This window comes from Scyliorhinus torazame, chromosome 2 (assembly GCF_047496885.1).
Source record: "Scyliorhinus torazame isolate Kashiwa2021f chromosome 2, sScyTor2.1, whole genome shotgun sequence".
Classification (NCBI taxonomy): Eukaryota; Metazoa; Chordata; class Chondrichthyes; order Carcharhiniformes; family Scyliorhinidae; genus Scyliorhinus; species Scyliorhinus torazame.
Genome location: NC_092708.1, coordinates 387040515 through 387064090, shown reverse-complemented (window position 1 = coordinate 387064090; position 23576 = coordinate 387040515). Strand labels below are relative to the sequence as shown.

The window sequence follows — 23576 nt, the reverse complement described above, 5'->3', positions numbered from 1 at the left end:
AATGCCCTTTTGTGCATTCCTCACTTTCTTTGTCCACCTATTAGAGATTCTAAGATCTGGAATTCCCTTCTTAATAATAATAATCTTTATTAGTGTCACAAGTAGGCTTACATTAACACTGCAATGAAGTTACTGTAAAAAATGGGAAGATAAGGGGATTAAGACGCTAGAAGATTTGTTTCTTCGGGGTCGGTTTGCAGGATTGAGGGAGCTGGAAGCGAAGTATGGGCTAGAGCAGGGAGAAGTGTTTAGGTACATGCAGGTTCGGGATTTTGCCAGGAAGGAGATACAGAGCTTCCCAGAGGAACCGACCTCCACATTGTTGGAGGAGGTGTTGACGACAAGGGGACTGGAGAAGGGGGCAGTGTCAGCGGTGTAGGGAGCTATTCTGGAAGAGGATAAGGCACCACTGGAAGGGATCAAAGCAAAGTGGGAGGAAGAGCTGGGAGAGGTTATAGAGGAGGGGGTCTGGTGTGAGGTGCTCCGGAGAGTGAATGCATCCACCTCATGTGCGAGGTTGGGGCTGATACAGCTGAAGGTGGTATATAGAGCGCACCTCACGAGGGCGAGGATGAGCCGATTTTTTGAAGGAGTAGAGGATGTGTGTGAGCGTTGCGGGGGGGGGCCCCGCGAATCACGTTCATATGTTTTGGTCCTGTCCAAAGCTAGGGGAGTGCTGGAAGGAGGTGTTTAGGGTAATTTCCAAGGTGGTGCGTGTGAAACTGGACCCGGGTCCCCAGGAGGCCATATTCGGGGTGGCGGACCAGCCAGGGTTGGAAACGGGTGCGGAGGCAGATATCATAGCCTTCGTCTCGTTGATCGCCCAAAGGCGGATCCTGCTGGGCTGGAGAGCAGCCTCTCCACCCAGTGCCCTGGCGTGGCGGGGGGACCTGTTGGAATACTTGACCCTTGAGAAGGTTAAGTTCGAACTGAGGGGAAGCTCGGAGGGGTTCTACAAGTCATGGGCACTATTTATTATGCACTTTCAAGAACTGGATAACATCGAACATTAGTTGGGGGGGGGTGGGGTGGGGGGGAGGGGGGCTGTGTAGATTAAGGGTGACTCTAGGCAATCCCTGATTCCTTTTTGTCATTTGTTTATGTAAACATGTGGGCTGAGGTTTGGGGGTTGGTGGGCGGATGGGATCGTTGTTATTATGGGAATTGACATATCTTGCTGATTATTGTTTATTGTTGATGGGTGTAAATGTGGGAGAAAATGTGAAAAAGGAGAAGAATAAAAAAAAAAAAAATTTTTTAACGAAGTTACTATAAAAATCCCCGAGTCGCCACATTCCGGCACCTGTTCGGGTACACAGAGGGAGAATTCAGAATGTCCAACTCACCTAACAGCACGTCTTTCGTGACTTGTGGGAGGAAACCGGAGCCCCCGGAGGAAACCCACGCAGACACGGGGAGAACGTGCAGACTCTGCACAGACTGTGACCCAAGCCGGGAATTGAACCTGGGACCCTGGCGCTGTGAAGCAACAGTGCCACCCTTCCCAAGATTCCCAAAGATTCATTATACTACTCGTAAAATTGACTTTGGATGAGCCGTGGGTCCGATTCGCTGAGTCTCTTAGGTCCATCCCTGCGAAGGTGGGTCTTGCACATTGCTTCCTTCCACCTCTAGTCAGACATTTCGATTGCCTCTGCAAGGAGTCTTTTCTGCTGCATCTCGGGAGGCTATTTTTAGCCTCCCCCCAATGCATAACGTGTTCCTCCTTGTTGCGGTTAGCTCAGAACAACATGTGTCTATCACATTGTATTGTCCACTTGCGAAGTTTAGCTTCCCTGGAGCCTGAGACTCGGAATTCCCTCCCAAAATCTCTCTCTGCCTCCACCTCAGTATCCTCTTAAGATGGTCCCTAAAGGGGCAGCATGTGGCGCAGTGGTTAGCACTGGGCCTGCGGCGCCGAGGACCCAGGATCGAATCCCGGCCCTGGGTCACTGTCCATGTGGAGTTTGCACATTCTCCCCAAGTCTGCGTGGGTTTCGCCCCCACAACCCAAAGATGTGCTGGTCAGGTGGATTGGCCACACTAAATTGCCCCTTAATTGGGAAAAAAAATAATTGGCTACTCTAAATTTAAAAAAAAAGATGGTCTCTAAAACCTATCCCTTTGACCATAAGCCTATATATCTCATGTGGATAGATAACAAATCTTCTCTGATTACAATGCTGTGAAATGGGATTTGAGATGTTTTACTATGATAAAGCTGCTGTGTGAATGGACTTGTTGCTATGCAGCAGCACTTTGTTTGAATCACTTGAGAGCAATCGCCCTCACTCCTATCGGCAGCATGGTCCAAAAAAGGATGTTTATTAATGAAGCACTCTATAGTTCTGCTAAAAATACATAAAATGTGATAAATAATGCATGACATCCCACCCTCAGCACGATATCTGAAAAAGATTGAAGGAACACCTGTGCTTTGTTTCTCAAAACATTTCCGATTTGAGTAATTCGAGATTCTGAACAATACACTTAGATTCTCACGGATTTATTTTATTATTTCACGGGATGTGGGCCTCGCTGGCTAGGGCAGTATTTATTGCCCATCCCTAATTACCCTTGAGAAGGTGGTGGTGAGCCGCTTAGGGAGGGGGTTCCAGAATTTTGACCCAGCGACAGTGAAGGAACGGCCGATATATCTCCAAGTCAGGATGGTGAGTGACTTGAAGGGAAACCTCCAGCTGATGGTGTTCCCAGGTTCTGTCCTTGTCCTTCTAAGGTCGTGGGTTTGAAAGGGGCTGTTGAAGGAGCCTTGGTGAGTTGCTGCAGTGCATTTTGTGCACACGGCTGACACTAGGTGTCAGGGGTGGTGGGAGTGAATGTTGAAGATGGTGGATGGGCTGTCAATCAAGTGGGCTGCTCTGTCCTTCTTGAGTGCTGTTGGAGCCATGCCCATCCAGGCAAGTGGATCTTATCTCATCACATTCCTGGCTTAAGTCTTGTGGACGGTGGGGGCGACATGTGGCACAGTGGTTAGCACTGGGACTGTGACGCTGAGGACCCAGGTTCAAATCCCGGCGCTGGGTCACTGTCCGTGTGGAGTTTGCACATTCTCCCCGTGTCTGCGTGGGTTTCACCCCCACAACCCAAAGATGTGCAGGTAAGGTGGATTGGCCACACTAAAATTGCCCCTGAATTGGAAAAAAAAATAATTGGGTAGTCTAAATTTATAAAAACTTGTATCTTGTAGATGGTGGACAGGCTTAGAATCAGGAGGTGAGTTACTTGCCGCAGAATTCCCAACCTCTGACCTGCTCTTGTAGCCACGTTATTTATATAGAACATAGAACATAGAACAATACAGCGCAGTACAGGCCCTTCGGCCCACGATGTTGCACCGAAACAAAAGCCATCTAACCTACACTATACCATTATCATCCATATGTTTATCCAATAAACTTTTAAATGCCCTCAATGTTGGCGAGTTCACTACTGTAGCAGGTAGGGCATTCCACGGCCTCACTACTCTTTGCGTAAAGAACCTACCCCTGACCTCTGTCCTATATCTATTACCCCTCAGTTTAAGGCTATGTCCCCTCGTGCTAGCCATTTCCATCCGCGGGAGAAGGCTCTCACTGTCCACCCTATCTATCCCTCTGATCATTTTGTATGCCTCTGTTAAGTCTCCTCTTAACCTTCTTCTCTCTAACGAAAACAACCTCAAGTCCATCAGCCTTTCCTCATAAGATTTTCCCTCCATACCAGGCAACATCCTGGTAAATCTCCTCTGCACCCGTTCCAAAGCCTCCACGTCCTTCCTATAATGCGGTGACCAGAACTGTACGCAATACTCCAAATGCGGCCGTACCAGAGTTCTGTACAGCTGCAACATGACCTCCTGACTCCGGAACTCAATCCCTCTACCAATAAAGGCCAACACTCCATAGGCCTTCTTCACCACCCTATCAACCTGGGTGGCAACTTTCAGGGATCTATGTACATGGACACCTAGATCCCTCTGCTCATCCACACTTTCAAGAACTTTTCCATTAGCCAAATATTCCGCATTCCTGTTATTCCTTCCAAAGTGAATCACCTCACACTTCTCCACATTAAACTCCATTTGCCACCACTCAGCACAGCACTGCAGCTTATCTATATCCCTCTGTAACCTGCTACATCCTTCCACACTATCGACAACACCACCGACTTTAGTATCGTCTGCAAATTTACTCACCCACCCTTCTGCGCCTTCCTCTAGATCATTGATAAAAATGACAAACAGCAACGGCCCCAGAACAGATCCTTGTGGTACTCCACTTGTGACAGAACTCCATTCTGAACATTTCCCATCACCCACCACCCTCTGTCTTCTTTCAGCTAGCCAATTTCTGATCCACATCTCTAAATCACCCTCAATCCCCAGCCTCCGTATTTTCTGCAATAGCCTACCGTGGGGAACCTTATCAAACGCTTTGCTGAAATCCATATACACCACATCAACTGCTCTACCCTCGTCTACCTGTTCAGTCACCTTCTCAAAGAACTCGATAAGGTTTGTGAGGCATGACCTACCCTTCACAAAGCCATGCTGACTATCCCTGATCATATTATTCCTATCTAGATGATTATAAATCTTGTCTCTTATAATCCCCTCCAAGACTTTACCCACTACAGACATGAGGCTCACCGGTCTATAGTTGCCGGGGTTGTCTCTGCTCCCCTTTTTGAACAAAGGGACCACATTTGCTATCCTCCAGTCCTCTGGCACTATTCCTGTAGCCAATGATGACATAAAAATCAAAGCCAATGGTCCAGCAATCTCTTCCCTGGCCTCCCAGAGAATCCTAGGATAAATCCCATCAGGTCCCGGGGACTTATCTATTTTCAGCCTGTCCAGAATTGCCAACACCTCTTCCCTACGTACCTCAATGCCATCTAATTTATTTACCTGGAGCTCAGCATTCTCCTCCACAACATTATCTTTTTCCTGAGTGAATACTGACGAAAAATATTCATTTAGTATCTCGCCTATCTCTTCAGACTCTACACACAACTTCCCATCCCTGTCCTTGACTGGTCCTACTCTGTCCCTAGTCATTCGCTTATTCCTGACATACCTATAGAAAGCTTTTGGGTTTTCCTTGATCCTTCCTGCCAAATACTTCCCATGTCCCCTCCTTGCTCGTCTTAGCTCTCTCTTTAGATCCTTCCTCGCTACCTTGTAACTATCCATTGCCCCAACTGAAACTTCACACCTCATCTTCACATAGGCCTCCTTCTTCCTGTTAACAAGAGATTCCACTTCTTTGGTAAACCACGCTTCCCTCGCTCGGCACCTTCCTCCCTGCCTGACCGGTACATACTTATCAAGAACACGCAGTAGCTGATCCTTGAACAAGCTCCACTTATCCAGTGTGTCCAAAACTTGCAGCCTACTTCTCCACCTTATCCCCCCCAAGTCAAGTCTCATGGCATCATAATTTCCCTTCCCCCAGCTATAACTCTTGCCCTGCGGTGTATACTTATCCCTTTCCATCCTTAACGTAAACGTCACCGAATTGTGGTCACTGTCCCCAAAGTGCTCACCTACCTCCAAATCCAACACCTGGCCTGGTTCATTACCCAAAACCAAATCCAATGTGGCCTCGCCTCTTGTTGGCCTGTCAACAAACTGTGTCAGGAAACCCTCCTGCACACACTGTACAAAAAACGACCCATCTAATGTACTCGAACTATATCTTTTCCAGTCAATATTTGGAAAGTTAAAGTCTCCCATAATAACTACCCTATTACTTTCGCTCTTATCCAGGATCATCCTCGCCATCCTTTCCTCTACATCCCTAGAACTATTTGGAGGCCTATAGAAAACTCCCAACAGGGTGACCTCTCCTTTCCTGTTTCTAACCTCAGCCCATACTACCTCGGAAGATGAGTCCCCATCTAGCATCCTCTCCGCCACCGTAATACTGCTCTTGACTAGCAGCGCCACACCTCCCCCTCTTTTGCCTCCTTCTCGGAGCTTACTAAAACACCTAAACCCCGGAACCTGCAACATCCATTCCTGTCCCTGCTCTATCCATGTCTCCGAAATGGCCACAACATCGAAGTCCCAGGTACCAACCCATGCTTCCAGTTCCCCTACCTTATTTCGTATACTCCTGGCATTGAAGTAGACACACTTCAAACCACCTACCTGAACACTGGCCCCCTCCTGCGACGTCAAATCTGAGCTCCTGACCTCTATACTCTCATTCTCCCTTACCCTAAAACTACTATCCAGGTTCCCATGCCCCTGCTGCATTAGTTTAAACCCCCCCAAAGAGCACCAACAAATCTCCCCCCCAGGATATTTGTGCCCCGCAGGTTCAGATGTAGACCATCCTGTCTGTAGAGGTCCCACCTTCCCCAGAAAGAGCCCCAGTTATCCAGAAATCTGAATCCCTCCCGCCTGCACCATCCCTGTAGCCACGTGTTTAATTGCTCTCTCTCCCTATTCCTCATCTCACTATCACGTGGCACGGGCAACAACCCAGAGATAACAACTCTGTTTGTTCTAGTTCTGAGCTTCCATCCTAGCTCCCTGAAAGCCTGCCTGACATCCTTATCCCCTTTCCTACCTATGTCGTTAGTGCCAATGTGGGCCACGACTTGGGGCTGCTCCCCCTCCCCCTTAAGGACCCGGAAAACACGATCCGAGACATCACGTACCCTTGCACCTGGGAGGCAACATACCAAACGTGAGTCTCTCACGCTCCCACAAAATCTCCTATCTGTGCCCCTGACTATAGAGTCCCCAATTACTGATGCTCTGCTCCTCTCCCCCCTTCCCTTCTGAGCAACAGGGACAGACTCTGTGCCAGAGGTCCGTACCCCATGGCTTACCCCTGGTAAGTCGTCCCCCCCACAAGTATCCAAAGCGGTATACTTGTTTCTCAGGGGAACGACCGCAGGGGATCCCTGCACTGACTGTTTTTTCCCCGTCCCTCTTACAGTTACCCATCTATCTCCAATCTTTGGTGTAACTAATTCCCTGAAGCTGCTATCTATGACCCCCCTCTGCCTCCCGAATGATCCGAAGTTCTTCCAACTCCAGCTCCAGTTCCCTAACTCGGTCTTGGAGGAGCTGGAGATGGCAGCACTTCCTGCAGGTAAAATCAGCAGGGACACTAACGGCATCCCTCACCTCAAACATCCTGCAGGAGGAACATTGCACTCCCTTCCCTGCCATTCCTCTAACTTTCTACCAAGATCTGGCTAACAACTAAATTAAATTTTTTTTTTATATAAAAAAAAATATTATTAATAACAATAATAAAATATGGTACTTACCTCACACCAAAGGGTTTTATTATTAGGTTAGAGGAGGAGGGCGGGTGGGAGACACTACACGTGTAGTGTCTCGGGTTTCCTCTCCACCAGAATTTATTGGTGAGGGTCTTCTTATGGTTGATCCAGTTCAGTTTCTGGTCAATGGCAACTCCCAGGATGTTGATCGCAGGGAATTCAACAATGGTAATGCCATTGAATGTCAAGGGAAGATGCTTTAATTCCCTCTTGTTGGAGACGGTCACCAACTCGCGCTTGTGTGGTGCGAATATTTACCACTTACCAGCCCGATATAAATATGACCAGCAGAACACATGTGAATCAAGTTCATTAGTGGACTTCAGATGAAGTAGAGATGGAGGGGAGGGGATAGATGCACCATTGGGAATGGAGGTAATTCAATCTCTATTTTAAAGTCTACATGTTCTTTGCTTATTTTTATAATTCCAGTAGAAAAGCCTAAGTCCTGGGGTACCGGGGTATATGAATGGTGCTGATTGGTGGCTCCCCCATCAATCCGCTATCTTCTACTTTTACTGCGTTTGTCCTGGAGAAAAAAACCTTCTTTTATCGGGCGACACTGCTGCAGTTTCACCCATTAGTTCTGTTTTCCGTAGTTCGTAGAGACTCCTTTTAAATAGACTCGTCAAAATGTTTCCAGCACTGCGCTGTTCAAACAGACTCTGTTTGCTCATAATAATCTTTATCGTCACAAGTAGGCTTACATTAACACTGCAATGAAGTTACTGCGAAAATCCCCCAGTCTCCACACTCCAGCGCCTGTTCGGGTACACAGTGGGAGAATTCAGAATATCCAATTCTCCTAACAGCGCGTCTCTCGGGACTTTTGGGAGGAAACCGGAGCATCGGGAGGAAACCCAAGCAGACACGGGGAGAACGTGCTGACTCCGCACAGACAGTGACCCAAGTCGGGAATCGAACCTGGGACCCTGGCATGTGAAGTAACAGTGCTAACCACTGTGCTACTTAGCTGAGTAAATAGATGCGATTGGCTCAAGATTTGGATCTATGGCATTGATGATGACGCTAGAGGAGCCAAACTCCTTCCCAGAGAGTTGCGCAGTCCCGCCAGCTGATTCAGGAGTAACCCACCCAGTGCACCATGTTAAATAGGACACTCCCCTGGGCATTCCCTCCATGTGCTGGAGGCAGATGAAGTGATGGTACCCTGACGTTGCTCAGTTCTACCAGCGAATGTGGGGCTGAAATACCAAATTTGGACCAATCACATCCATTGGATTAATTATTTAATTATCCAGCATCCGCAGTAATTTGCTTTTATATTTGCTCGTTGTGAGACCTCCACACCTCCGACGCATTGACTGACACAGCGGTGTAAATGGAGACTCGGCATTTTTAATATAACTGCTAATAAAAACCTGCAAAATTGTCATTTTGCCCTCCCACTAGTGACAGATCTGCAGCCTGTACAGCAGGGGGGAGAGAATGGAGTTACAATGTGACATGTTTACATACAGATTGACAACTGTTTGCTCGCTCACGATACTCCCCACAGCAACGCTTACCATGGAAGTGGGCAGCAGATGAGTTACTGGCACTTCTTGAACCGCTCCAACCTGCACTCCTCACTTCCTCTGCGCCACCTCCCACCATCCCAGTAAAGTTGAAAATTAATCCCTGCCAATTTACATTGTAAGTTTGGACTAATAAATTCATAAACAAATAAAAGCGATAGGAAGTGCATGCAGATGCAATGCTGTCAATAAATTATGAAGAACAACAAAATCAACTTGCATTTATATAGCACCTTTAACATCCCAGGGTGCTTTACAGGAGAGAATTTGACAACAAACCAAGGAGACCATAGAACCACTGATGAGATCTACCATGCGGAATTAGTGAAGTCTTGCGACACTAAAACTCAGTAGAAATTGGAGTTAAACTTCTCGGATGCAAACAAGAATCTTTAATGCCTCTATTTGATTACAATTGAGAGAAACTTAAATATATTCTCAGTATAGTCCGGCTAGCAAAAGGACTTAAAGAGAAGTAACTTATACACAATTTAACTTTCAAAATAATACAGAAATGGTGTCTTGCTTACGGCAAAACAGCTTGCATTTACTTCAAGAGTTAGAGTGGAAAAGTGAAAATATGAAAATAAGGATAACGAGTAGTTAGATCAAAGTATAGGATGATCCTGGATAAAGATGGCCGTACAGACCATCATGTTTATCAGACTTTAGGCATCTATCTACACCTCTATGTCGTCCTAATTGGTTTGGGTTAGAATCAAACATATTTGATTCGATGGTTAGCTGTCAATCCTTAATGTGCAACATAAGTTCTGAATGTTTCATGTTTGAATATTTGTGTATGTTATGGAATGCGATTCTCTGTTATTATCAAGACTAATTTCCACTGGTTTTCTGATGACTTTGCTTTATCCACATTATGAACAATGGTGCCTTCATGTTGCTATGGTGCCTGCTTCGTCCTTGATCCGATTACTGGTACAGCTCATTTCTTAATGTCAAACTGTCTTTGAAAATATGTTTATTAGAACAATAGCTTTTTCATCTTGCTTAGTGAAAATGTTGTTTTTATCTCCAATTAGTTTATGCATGTGTCAGGCTTTTTGTGTCTCTGTTGGAGCTATGTGTTTTGTCATGACCTGGGGTCATGAGTGCTGAAACCCAGGGCAGCACGGTGGCGCAGTGGGTTAGCCCTGCAGCTTCACGACGCCGAGGTCCCAGGTTCGATCCTGGCTCTGGGTCACTGTCCATGTGAAGTTTGCACATTCTCCCCGTGTTTGCGTGGGTTTCACCCCCACAACCCAAAGATGTGCAGAGTGGGTAGATTGGCCATGTTAAATTGCCCCTTAATTGGAAAAAATGAATTGGGTACTCTAAATTTTTTTTTTTAAATGAGTGCTGAAATCCTCATTTTAAAATGGGTATTAAAACTGGGGCTTAATATTTACACGAAATAGTGTAACAGCGGTTACTATCAGCCACAGACATTGTTTTTTAATTTAGAGTACCCAATTCATTTTTTCCAATTGAGGGGCAGTCCACCTATTCTGCACACCTTTGGGTTGTGAGGGCGAAATCCACTCAAACACGGGGAGAATGTGCAAACTCCACACGGACAGTGACCCAGAGCCGGGATCGAACCTGGGACCTCGGCGCCGTGAGACCGCAGTGCTAACCCACTGCGCCACCGTGCTGCCCTGAGAACCATAGACATTAGGACAGATGACGAAAAGCTTGGTCAAATGGGGAGGCTCTGGAAACGTCTTTGTGATGAATTTATGAAATTGATATATTTTATATCTTTTTGCAATGTTACATTTGTTATAATGTCATTAAAACCTGGGTTAAGATGCGTACAGACAGTATGTCTGCTAAAGCTGTGATTAAGGGGTTGTAAAAGTCAGTTAATCTTTGATTTTTGCTGGTGAAGTGTTCTGTTAATGGAATATTGTTTACTTTTAAAAGACTACTGGGGTGTAGATCATTTATATGGGGTATTGTGTTTGGTCCTGGCTAAACAAGTCATTGGACATCTTGTGGGAAGAGACAGAAGAATACCTTATGCTTTAGGTCCAGATGATGTAATTAAGGGGAGGAGTCAGGTCTGTCTGAAAATTCAGTTTTTCCTAGGATTTCAATCTGAACAGAGGTGTTTCAGTTTTGGTTTTGAGCGGTTCTCTCTCCAAAGATTCTGCACAGAGAAAAGCAAGTAGAAACCTGGTCGTGCACTTTATTCATGAGTGGTATTTGGATTATTTTAGTTTGCTTTATTGGAATACAGAGGCACGTTTAGGAAGTAAGTTAAAGTTTCTCCTTTTATTTAAGAACTGTTGTGACAGTTAACTGTAAATCTGTTTTTGTTAATGAAGAGGTATGTTCCAGAAACATATATACAGACAGATTAGGAGCTGTTTAGCACAGGGCTAAATCGCTGGCTTTAAAAGCAGACCAAGGCAGGCCAGCAGCACGGTTCAATTCCCGTAACAGCCTCCCCGAACAGGCGCCGGAATGTGGTGACTAGGGGCTTTTCACAGTAACTTCATTGAAGCCTACTTGTGACAATAAGCAATTTTCATTTCATTTCATTTTCATTTCATTTCATTTTCATTAATCTCCTGCTAACGTTCGTATTCCAAACATTGTCTGGCATCTTTGAATCTGTCTATATATCCAGCATGGAGGCCTGGATAAACGACATGGCTGGGTTCATAAAGCTGGAGAGGATTAAGTTTGCCTTGAGAGGGTCTGCACAGGGGTTCTACAGGCGGTGGCAATCGTTCCTAGACTATCTCGCGGAGCGTTAGAGGAAGGTCGGTCAGCAGCAGCAGCAACCTAGGGGGGGGAGGGGGGGAGAATGGGGGCTTGCCTGGGAGGGTGGATGAGCAAGAGATAACATGAAGGATTGGGGAAACTGGCACGTGCGGGAGAGAGCCAGTGTACAAAGCTATGTAACATATCATTTTACCATGTATATATCTTGTTTTCTGCGTTTTCTTGTTATTTTGTTACGAGGGGGGGGGTGATTATTGTTTGTAAGGGTGAAAAATTGTGTTAAAAAACTTTAATAAATATATATTTTTTTAAAAGAATCTGTTTATATATATGTTTCTGGAACATACCTCTTCATTCACCTGAGGACGGAGCAGCGCTCCGAAAGCTAGCAACATCGAAACAAACCTGTTGGACTTTAACCTAGTGTTGTAAGACTTCTTACTGTGCTCACCCCAGTCCAACGCCGGCATCTCCACATCATCTGTTGTTAATGTTCTTCGTTCTGTGTTTAAATTAAAGTTTGTTTCAACATAAAAGATCTCAATGGGTCAGTATTGTCACTCTTGTGGCACCGTAACATTGCCTCACGGTTTTACAAATTGCAAATAGTTGGATTCTCGTCCGGGATCCCAACATCTGAAAGGGAAAGGGGGAGGTAGATTTCTCACTAATTGCCGGTGCTCCAAATCCCCTCTCTCCACCCCCCCCCCCCCACCCCCCCCCCCCACCCCCCCCCCCCCCCGACGTCGGCCACTGCCCAGCACTCTAAACTTTGGCAAAGAACTCTGCTACTTCTATTAATAAACGTCGCAGTTCTATAGCGAGAGATGCGCTGCAAGATTATCCTGCAGATTTGCTTAGAAATCACCAGAATAGCAATTTTGCTGTCTGGGAGCCTGCTTGATGAAGGGAAGCTCCATTAAATACCAATTAGGATCAGATTGTTTTGGCTCACTGTGCTGCCAGTCAGTCCCCAAACACACAAAACTACATTCACTGATATGGGAATTTAATAGGTGTGCGCCACAAGTAAGTTCTTTTATTAACTCCTAATTTATCCCTGAATAGTGGTATAATCAACCTCGTTCAATGCAAGCCTGTGTTATCTGCATGTGCAGTTTTCGACATGACAGGATCCCACTGTGTAATGCTTGATTTGTACTCGCCTCACAATCTTTATGTTGCTTGTGTCATTCCCCCCCCACCTTCCCCGCTCTCCAATTCATACCGAGATTGAAGGAAGCACTTTGTGTTTCTACAGCACCTTTCATGACCTCGGGACATCCTGCAGCCAGTTTGTGAAATGTCAACACTGTTGAAGTGGTGGGTAACACATCAGCCAGGGTAGCGTACAGCAAGCCCTCACAAACAGCCTTGTGATAACGGCCGGACAAATTCTTTTTTCAGAGCCGAGGGAAACAGTGACCAAAGCACCAAGGAGTCATCCTCCAATGGTGACACAAGATCTTTTGCGTCCACCTGACAGGACAGATAGGGGCCTCGGCTTAGCCTTTCCTCCGAAAGAAGGCACCTCAGACAGTGCAGAGCTCTCTCACTACTGCAGTGGGAGTGCCCAGCCCAGAGCAGGCAGTCTTCAACAAAATGCATTTCATTGAACATAAAGCACTTTAGGATGTCCTGGGGTCATAAAGAACACAGATTCCAGCTCTCTCTCTCTCTCTGACACTGCACGATACATTTATAAATGAGCCTCTACCACTCCCAATCCGAGGCTTCTAGCCACCCCCAGTTGAGTTGAATTCATCAATGAGGTGATGGAAATTAGCCGCCTGCTCCCAGGAATAGATTTCCTCTGTGCTTGGAAAAGAGCAATTAGAATTTGTGAGAGATCTGCTGTTTGTGGTGTTTCTGAAGTGTTGCCAGCTCTGTAATAACATGTGGAGATCACTCAGATGGAACCCTCTATTGTGCTAACCTCACTTTTGAGTGTCGAGTATCAATATAAGTTTAGCTTTATGAACGAATACGGTAATCTGTCTCTCATGCTTGCTGTGTACTTTATCTCTTCCTGGGAGTGTGATTAAGTTCAGGCTGGAAATCTACCCAATTGGAAGTTATTACCATGGAGCAAGGAGAGCAAATCTTCAGCTCACTGCCTTCCGAACATTGTCTTAATTTTACCAAATTGCTACCAAATATTACGCACACCTGTCAGCCCGACTTGAAGGGCCCAAGGCAACACAGAGTGAAGAACCGCGTCCTGCAGAGCGACAGCTGGCTAGAGGCAGAGTCTGCATCAAAATTATAAATAAGCACTGTAACTGAATCACTTTAAATACTGCGGCATTTGAAAAAAAAATCTCCAGTCAATTAATCATCAACAGCCCCATTGAAATCAATGAGTCGCAAAATCTTGAATTTGTATAATCCCTTTGCCATAGTTACACGTCCCAAATCACCACTGGTGCGTTATCAGACACAGCGTTTGATCCTGGGCAATGTGAGGAAATGTTAAGGTGGGCGATCAAAATCTTTGGGGAACACCCAAAGGACGGAGGAAGTGACACGGAGATTTGTAATGTTCTCCGTATGCACGGGTGGTGAGGTCTTTGTAGTTGAAGTGATCAGAGAACATAAGGCTTTGTAAATGGACAAAACTGTTTATTAATTAACTAAAACACTAAAGGGTTTCTATGATGTCTACTACGATTACAGTTGGATACGACGGCTAAATACAAACAACTATAAGTAACTAGTATTAATTATTGTTGACTCAGGAGCTGCTCGATCTGTGACTGCAGTGTGTGTGACTGCTGTCCAGTTTATGCCTCTGTGCTGTCCCCGTTCTGAGTCCCACATGTGGGGGACTTCCAGTGACCTTCTCCTGTCACCACGCCACCTGTGGTCGGATGCTAGAATGCGTCCTGACTCACCATGTGACCATCTTCCAGTAACGTTCTCCTGTCGTCACGGCCACATGTGGTCGGATGCTAGAATACAAATCTATACATATAGGTACTAATGTTTACATACAATTTGATTATTGTATTGTATACATAGATGATAGTTCACATAGCACCACAAGGTTGTGACGGGGAATTCCAGAGCTTCGGACCTCTGCAGCTGACTGCACAGTTGCCAACGGTTGTTGTTCCTCTTCCCTCACCTAGTAGTGCCCTGAGGCAGCCTTTCAGCTGTTCCCATAGCAAGGTTTGTTTTGCTGGAACAGGTCACTAGTCCGTCACCAGAGGCTTAAAGCTTGAGGGGTGCCAGTCCACATCAAGCTTGGCCTAGACAACCTGTTTGGCCACGTTATGAACGCACCTTTCCTTGGCCATCAAGTTCTGGGTGCCCTCAAACCTTCACTGCCAGTGGTGGAGCGATGAAAATCGGGACGCTCAAAAAGCCAGAATTGGATAAGTGCAGAGATCTGAGAGGGTCGTAGGGTTGAAGGAGATTAAAGAGAGAGCGAGGGGTGAGACAGTGGAAGATTTAAAAATAAGGGTAATAATTTAAAAATAGAAGCATTGCTGGTCCGGGAGCCAATGTTGATCAGCGAGCACAGGAGTGATAGGTCAACTGGACTTAGTGCAAGCCAGAATACAGGCAGCAAGGTTTTGTTCAAACTCAAGTCCTTATTCACTAGTTCTTGGAGTCAAGAGGCTAGCTAATAAAAGCTTTGTCTGAATACTGCCTAATCTGCCCTCTCGGGGCGGCACGGGCAATTTAGCGTGGCCAATCCACCTAGTCTGCTCATCTTTGGGTTGTGAGGGTGAGACCCATGCAGACACGAGAAGAATGTGCAAATTCCACACGGACGGTGACCCGGGGCCGAGATTTGTTTTTTAAATTTAGAGTACCCAATTCATTTCTTCCAATTAAGGGGCAATTTGCGTGGCCAATCCACCTACCCTGCACATCTTTGGGTTGTGGGGGCAAAACCCACGCAAACACAGGGAGAATGTGCAAACTCCACACGGACAGTGACCCAGAGCCGGGATCGAACCTGGGACCTCGGCGCCGTGAGGCAGCAGGGCTAACCCTCTGCGCCACCGTGCTGCCCTCATTGAGGTGCATCTTAAAGGAGGAGGTGGAAATGGAGGGATGGAGAGGATTAAGGAGGGAATTCCAAAACTTAGGGCCTAAATGATTGAAGGCAATGGTGGGAGAAAGGAAGCAAGAGATGGTAAAGAGCCAGAGTTGGAGTACGCAGAGTTCTCCAAGGACGGCAGCATTGGATTTTCAACTTTGGCGTGGTGCTCGAATTTCTGGAGTGAAACCTGAAGCCAGAATCATCTGACGAAGAGGAAAGAGCTGGGTCCCCTGAGGTTGAAAAAGGCACTGTATGAAATGCACCTTCTTTCTTTCTCTGCACCTTTGCTTTAAGTCTTCTCCTGTCTTGTTGCAGGGAAGTGGATCGGGATCTGGATGGCCATGTCAGCTTCAAAGACTTTGAGATCGTCATGCACCATGAGTGAGAACCTAACAAAGCTTGCAGTGAGGAGAAATGTTGCAGCTCTTTCAAACCATCTGCTCCATAATGGATGGCAAGTGATCCTGGGAGGGAAGCCATTGCTAAACCATGAGTACCATCTAACTGTGCTTTATATATTTCATATTCCTCATCTGACTGGAGGGATGATTGATTCTGCAAATGGTACTTTCAGGAGGGAATGACGCCTATAAGTTGGGTATCTCCATGAATGCTTTGTTACATTGAATATAATAAACATGTCATTTTATATATTGCACATTGTGTCCTACAGTCTTGGCGGTGGATGCAAAGTGAATGGTTTGTCTCACATACCACCTGCAGTATCATGAAGCCACTACACCCCCAGACGCCATCACCCAACCGTAATCCCCCAACCCCTCTCCCGCCTGGCCTCTCTGACAACCTCCACACCATCCTGACCCCAGGAGGACCCCACTGCACAAATGACCTTCGTCTTTTTCCTAATCCCAATCTGTGACAAAGCCATATCTGAGCTGATGATGTGAGTTAAATGTTGCAGACAAAATTAGATGTTCTGACGGGATGGAGTGAATTTTCTGGCAAATTCCAATCTTGGATGTGTATATATCTGAATCATAGAATCATGTTTGAAATTGGCATGTAAAATATACATGTCTGACAGGCACTGGTGGAGGTGCAAAAACCATTTGTAAGGCTGATAGTTGTAGCCAGTGCAGAACTTGAATATTGTTAAAAAGAGAAACATGTTGCCAAAGTTTTTCATCTCGCACTCATGAGGACAAATGTAAGGAAGGTGAATTTACAAGAATGCCAATCGGCAATCTTCTAAATATGGCCCGATCCATTTGCTCACCTTCAAATTTTACGCAGACATTGAGCGCATCAAAACTACCCTGCAGGATGATGACTATCCTGACCCAATCATTGTTTGCTGTTCATTCTGCAAACTTGCCTAAATGCTGCCACTTCCAGACCTGAAAAGTGTCTGGTCTACCTCATATTACCCTGGAATGGCAAAGTGAACAAGTTTCATGCTGCTACTATGCAGTGGCTACACCAGTGGTATTTTCGACTAACAGGATGCTGCTGTGGGTCCACAATGACATTCTGCCTACTAGTGTGTATGAATTTTAATGCAGTGAATGACAGGTATGTCGGCCATATGTCACACCTGGATGATCAAATCAAACAGCATGTCCCTCCGCTTGTTCACAATTGGCAGAGTGCTGACCCATGATCAGCCACCCCTCACTTGCAAAATCCAAAACAAAGCCTCTACTGTTAAAAGTGATTATGCAGCACTTGCTGAACAATCCTGAGTGCGCCAATAGCTACAGTAATGACCAATTGAAGATAACCAGCCGAGCTTGTAACTTGGCTCATTTAATCTTGCTTAAGGTGACATACACTGACAAGCAGGGACGCGTTCTCTGCAAACTAAAGGATGGTATTCAAGCCTTGTGCCTTTTTTCAATTGTCTAGGAGTTTGGGGAGCCTATCATTCCCTGTTGCTAGCTCCATGGCATCCCCTCAGTCAATCAGGGTTTACTTGTCACCCAATCAGCACCCTTTCCTCATGTAATATAAATTGTTGAGAAATTTGGCATTCTTGCATTTGTCCTGATGTGTGCGAGATGAAAAGCTTCAGCAGCATGTTTCTCTTTTCAGCTGTCTACAAGATGATACTCAAACTGAGAAGCAGGAAAGGCGAAGCAGACTTGGACATTGAGTGACTTATTGAGGTCTCCAAAATTATGGAGGGTTTGCTTGGACATAAATATGAACTTACAAATTAAGTGTAAGAGTAGGCCACTCGGCCCTTCGAGCCTGCTCTGCCATTCAGTAAGATGACGGATGATCTCACTGTGACCTGCCACCTACCCCCGAGAATTTTTCACCCCCTTGTTTCTCAAGAATCGATACCTCTGCCTTGAAAACATTCAGAGACTCTGCTTCCAAACCCCATTTGAGGAAGGAAGATCCAGATACTCTTGATTCTGAGAGACAACATTTCCCCTCACCTCTGTCTTAAATAGACGTTACCTTGGGCGGGATTCTCCCCTACCTAGCGGGGCGAGGGGTCCCGGCGGGACGGAGTGGCGTGAACCCCGCCAGCTGGCGGTATAGGGGCCTGGCGCCATGCCAACCAGCGCCGAAGGGCCTCCGCCGGCCGGCGCGGGAGCGCCAGTGCATGCTGGCGTCATCCCCGCGCATGCGCACATGGATTCGCTTCCGCATCGGCCATGGCGGAAGGAATAGAGTGCCCCCACGGCACAGGCCCGCCCGCGGATCGGTGGGCCCCGTCCGCGGGCCAGGCCACCGTGGGGGCACCTCCCGGGGCAAACCCCCCACCGTGACCCCCCCAGAAACTCCGGAGCCCGCCCGCGCCGCCAGGTCCCGCCGGTAAGGGACCTACTCTGATTTACGCTGGCGGGACCCGCTACAGGCGGGCGGGTCTTGGGGCCCATCGCGGACCGGAGAATTCGGGCGGCCCCGGCACCCCCCAGACCCCGCCATTCTCCGAGGCGGGCGGCGCGACTCACGGGGGGGCGGGAGAATTGGGAGGACGGCGGGGGCGGGATTCACGCCGACCCCCGGCGATTCTCCCACCCGGTGGGAGGGTCGGAGAATCCCGCCCCTTATTTTTAAGCAGTGATCCTTAGTTCTTGATTCTCCCACAAGAGGAAACATCCTCTCCACATCCACCCTGCCAATACTCCTCAGAATCATTTATGTCTTAATTAAGTCGCCTCTTACTGTTCTAACCTCCAGCGGATACAAACCTGGCCTGCGCAACCTTTCCTCATTAGACAACTTGTCCATTCCTGGTATTAGTCTAGTAAACCTTCTCTGAACAGCTTCCAACACATTTACGCCCTTTCTTAAATAAGGTGAGCAATATTGTACACAGTATTCCAGATGTGATCTCACTAGCGCTCTATATAACTGAAGCATACCCTCCCTACTTTTGTATTCAATTCCCCTCACAATAAACAATAACTCACTGTTAGCTTTCCTAATTGTTCACTGTACGTGAATACGAGCCTTTTGTGATTCATGCACTAGGACACCCAGATCCCTCTGCATATCAGAGCTCTGAAATCTCGCACCATTTAGATAATATGCTTCATTTTATTCTTCCTGCCAACAGCGACAATTTCACATTTGCCCACATTATACTCCATTTGCCGGATCTTTGTCCACTCACTTATCCTTCCTGTGTCCCCTTGTAGCCTCCTTATCTCTTCTTCACAACTTACTTTCCTACCTATCCTGGTATCATCAGCAAATTTAACAGCCATCCAAGTCCTTCATACAAATTGAAAACAAGTTGAGGGCCCAGCACTGACCCCTGCGGCACACCACTTGTTACATCCTGTCAACCTATGTCACTTATGGCTCCTCTGTTGCCTGTTAGCCAGCCAATCTTCTATCCATGTCAGTATGTTACCACCGTTCACTTATTTTCCGCACTTTGGTGTGGCACTTTATCTTATTCAAGAAGATGTTTCCTCAGATGGAGAATCAGAGTTAGGACCGTAGGTTTAGGAGGATTGCTTGGGCGGCACAGTAGCACAGTGGTTAACACTGTTGCTTCACAGCGGCAGGGTCCCGGGTTCGATTCCTGGCTTGGGTCACTGTCTGCGGGGAGTCTGCACGTTCTCCCCGTGTCTGCGTGGGTTTCCTCCGGGTGCTCCGGTTTCCTCCCACAAGTCCCGAAAGACGTGCTGTTAGGTACTTTGGATGTTCTGAATTCTCCCTCTGTGTACCCGAACAGGCGCCGGAGTGTGGCGACTAGGAGCTTTTCACAGTAACTTCATTTCAGTGTTAATGTAAGCCGACTTGTGACAATAATAAAGATTATTATTATTACTAATAAATTCAATAAGGAGCTCGGGAGAAACATCTTATCCAGAAAGTGATTTGAATGTGGAATTCACTACCACATGGAGTTTGAGGTGACTAATGTAGATCTATTTAAGGGGAAGCTAAATAAGCCAATGAGTGACAAAGTGCCAGAAGAATATGCTGATAGGATAATTGAAAGGGGGACTCAGGAGGATTGTATGGAGCATTAATGTTGATTATGGACCTGTTGGGCCCAAAAGCCCCTTCTTGTCCTGTAAATTGAATAAACTCACCGCCAAAGTGCAATTTATTTTGTTAGCGTGAAAACATTTTAGTTGCAGTGAATGAATGCAGCTTTAAAGGACAATGAGTTGACAGGCCTGTCGAGCTCAGTGCATGTAACGGATTCTGAGCAATCCACCGTTCTCTGGGACACTGTGTGACAGCGGTATCTTATTCTCAATCCACCTCGCTGACACCTCCAATTCCGGCCTCTTGAGCATTCCTGATTTCAGTGTTCCAACCTTGGTGGCCATGCTTTCAGCTGCCTGAGCTCTCAACTCTGGGATTCCCTCGCTAAACCCCTCCACCTCTCTCTCCTTTAATACACTCATTAAAACCAGCCGCTTTAACTAAACCTTTGGCCTCTGGTCCTAACACCTTCTTAAGTGGCACGGCATCAAATGTGGTCCCGTAAAGCACCTTGGGACTTTTTATGGTATTAAAGTCACTATGCAAATGCAAATAGTTGTTTTTCAAAGAAGTGTTACAAATGAAACTTGTTGAGAACAATGCAGCCTTTTAGTCAGAGTCAGTTCATTCAACTTACAGACTCCGAGAACTGCTTTCGATACTCATTTGATTATAACCTCTCCACACGACATGAAGAGGTACGAGTGCATCTTAAAGCTAATCTGCAATGCATACTGATGTTAATATTGCACATTATAGACTTAGAAGTATGTAAATCCTGATATTAATTATGATATTATTGCAACTGAAGTCTGGAGACATGGTGATTTGTACTGGGAGGGAGTTACTTGAAATTGTACCTGCAATTCATTTACAGCAATATTCAGTTGACTCTCTCACTTAGCAGAGAAAAATTTAGAATTGCTTAATTAATGATTGAATGATACTTTAACATCCAAAGTGGTGCTGTCACAGGTAGGACCCCATATAAAATACCAGACCATAAGCAAGCTGAGCAATGTGAGTACGTTAAATGAATCAATATAAATTACTTTGACTTCATTATTTCTGAAATTCAGTGTGACAGCTGTCGTCTAATCTCAGTACATGTGTTGTATTTCATTACAGGTTCCAGTGCCTAATAAAATAATCGATGCATCTGCCCAGATTAAAATCTACCCAGATCTGCAGATAACTTAATTAAAATAATTTCCTTCCGTGACCCTTGGCAGCAGGATGGGCCTGAAGGGGGGGGGGGCACGTGGCGCAATGGTTAGCACTGGGACTGCGGCGCTCAGGACCCGGGCTCGAATCCCGGCCCTGGGTCACTGTCCGTGTGGAGTTTGGGGGGGGGGGGGGAGAGGGAGGAGGGGGATGGGGAGGGGAGGGAGGAGGGGGGAGGGGAGGGAGGAGGGGGGAGGGGAGGGAGGAGGGGGGAGGGGAGGGAGGAGGGGGGGGATAAATCCTGAACTTTGGAACCAGCAGTGTGGAGCAATGTTACATGGATTCATCCGCAGCCTAATCTCTCGGAGGTTAATAGGTTTGTGCAACTTTAATCGAACAGAGCTAAATTCCCATCAGAACCCTCATTTCCCTGTTACCTGGGTTGTGTCTTTAGGGAGCTGAGGGGAGTGAGTTGGCAGCTGTCAGGCAATAATGCCAGTGATTATACCATATTTGTATTTATTAATTCTACTGTCAGTAAATATGTTGCATTAATCATCAGGCGAATGATCAGAGAATGGTACTTTCACTGTCGCCTCACTTGGGGAGTATAGTACGATCTCAGTAGAGACGAGTAACTTTTTGTAAAAGAAACTAAATTCAAAATCCAGTTTGTGTCTAAAAAAAAAAGGTGCCTCAAGAATCCACGGTTTAAAACACAAGTATTTTTACTACACGAGTCAAACAACACAAACACAAAACATTGTCTTACAGCATGGTAGCATTGTGGTTAGCACAATTGTTTCACAGCTCCAGGGTCCCAGGTTCGATTCCCAGCTTGGGTCACTGTCTGTGCGGAGTCTGCACATTCTCCCCGTGTGTGCGTGGGTTTCCTCCGGGTGCTCCCATTTCCTCCCACAGTCCAAAGATGTGCAGGTTAGGTGGATTGGCCATGCTAAATTGCCCTTAGTGTCCAAAATTGCCCTTAATGTTGGGTGGGGTTACTGGGTTATGGGGATAGGGTGGAGGTGTGGATCTTGGGTAGGGTTATCTTTCCAAGAGCCGGTGCAGACTCAATGGGCCGAATGGCCTCCTTCTGCACTGTAAAGTCTATGATTCTATGGTAACCTCCTATTCTCTAACATCCACTATCAACATAAGTTAAACATGGATTAATAGGCAAATTGAGGGGCAGCACGTTGGCAGTGTTTAGCACTGCTGCCTCACGGAGCCAAGTTCCCAGGTTTGATCCTGGCTCTGGGTCCCTGTCAGTGTGGAGTTTGCACATTCTCCCCATGTCTGCGTGGGTTTCATCCCCGAAGATGTGCAGGGCAGGTGGATTGGCCAGGCTAAATTGCCTCTTAATTAGAAAAAATGAATTGGGTACTCTAAATTTTTTTAAAACCAGGCAAATTGTGATCAAATATAAACTATAAGTGGCAGATAGAAGTAAGATGGACAGATCTTATGTATTGGTTCAACAGTCACTTCAGATTTTGGTGAACACACTCTCACAAAGTCCTTCAAAATTCGATCTTCTTCATGAACCTGTATACCTCGGCAAGGCCTTCACCGCAAGTGACACACGTCTGCAGAACCTGGTCCGGATAGTGAAGATTCACCAATGCCGTCTTCAGGTGAGAGAAACAGCTGCCAACGACCTATTCTTAGCTCCTGTATTTGTACTCCGCCTTCATCAGCTTTCCTGTTCTGCACCATGGACCCATCAATTGCTACTACCCAGCTTGGACTAATCTGTGTCCTTTTGTATATTTCAAGGTTCAGTCTACCCAGAAGTTTTGGTTTCCAAATCTGTTTGTTTTTATTTCCTTAGAAACTGGGAGGGCCTGGTTCCTTTCTACGGTTCCCTTTTCTATTTCCCTTTTCAGTTCAGGTCTGCCTCAAGAAATACAAACTTTAAAAGCAGAGTTCCTTCACAAGTGGCATAAACACAGGAAAGCATTAATCACAAACAGCAGCTACAACTGAGATTGTGGGTCTGTCCCGAATGGAGGGGTCGGGTAGGAAGAAGCTTTTATTTTTGTTCCTTTTAACCCGCTGTAAACAAGGACTGATCGTAGTTTTCAGGGGGCAGTGGGGCTGCTGAGTTTGGAGACAGCGTGATTTTCGTTTCCAGCTGGGGAGTAAGTTTATTTGTGTGTGATTGTTTTAAAACTCTATTGGTCTTAGCTTTGTAACTGGCTGTTGGAACCAAGCCAGCAAAGTAAAGAGAGATCTTGGGCAGGATTCTCAGTTGTCCGATGCCGGAATTCTGGGGCGTCATTCTCCGCCGGCGGGAGTCTCCGTTTTGCCGGCGCCCGGGGGGTTTCCCGACGGCGTGGGGCTGCCCCACAATG

General features: G+C 46.4%; 1 protein-coding gene across 1 annotated transcript in view; it reads left to right on the top strand.

The window, feature by feature from the left end:
* efcab11 (EF-hand calcium binding domain 11) overlaps positions 1 to 16288 on the top strand; it is a 149045-nt gene extending 132757 nt beyond the window's left edge. Inside the window, exon 6 of the mRNA XM_072493823.1 lies at positions 15946 to 16288. Coding sequence (XP_072349924.1) covers positions 15946 to 16015 — 70 coding nt within the window. The 3' untranslated portion in view covers positions 16016 to 16288. The remainder of the gene's footprint in view (positions 1 to 15945) is intronic.
* Positions 16289 to 23576: the final 7288 nt, after the last annotated feature.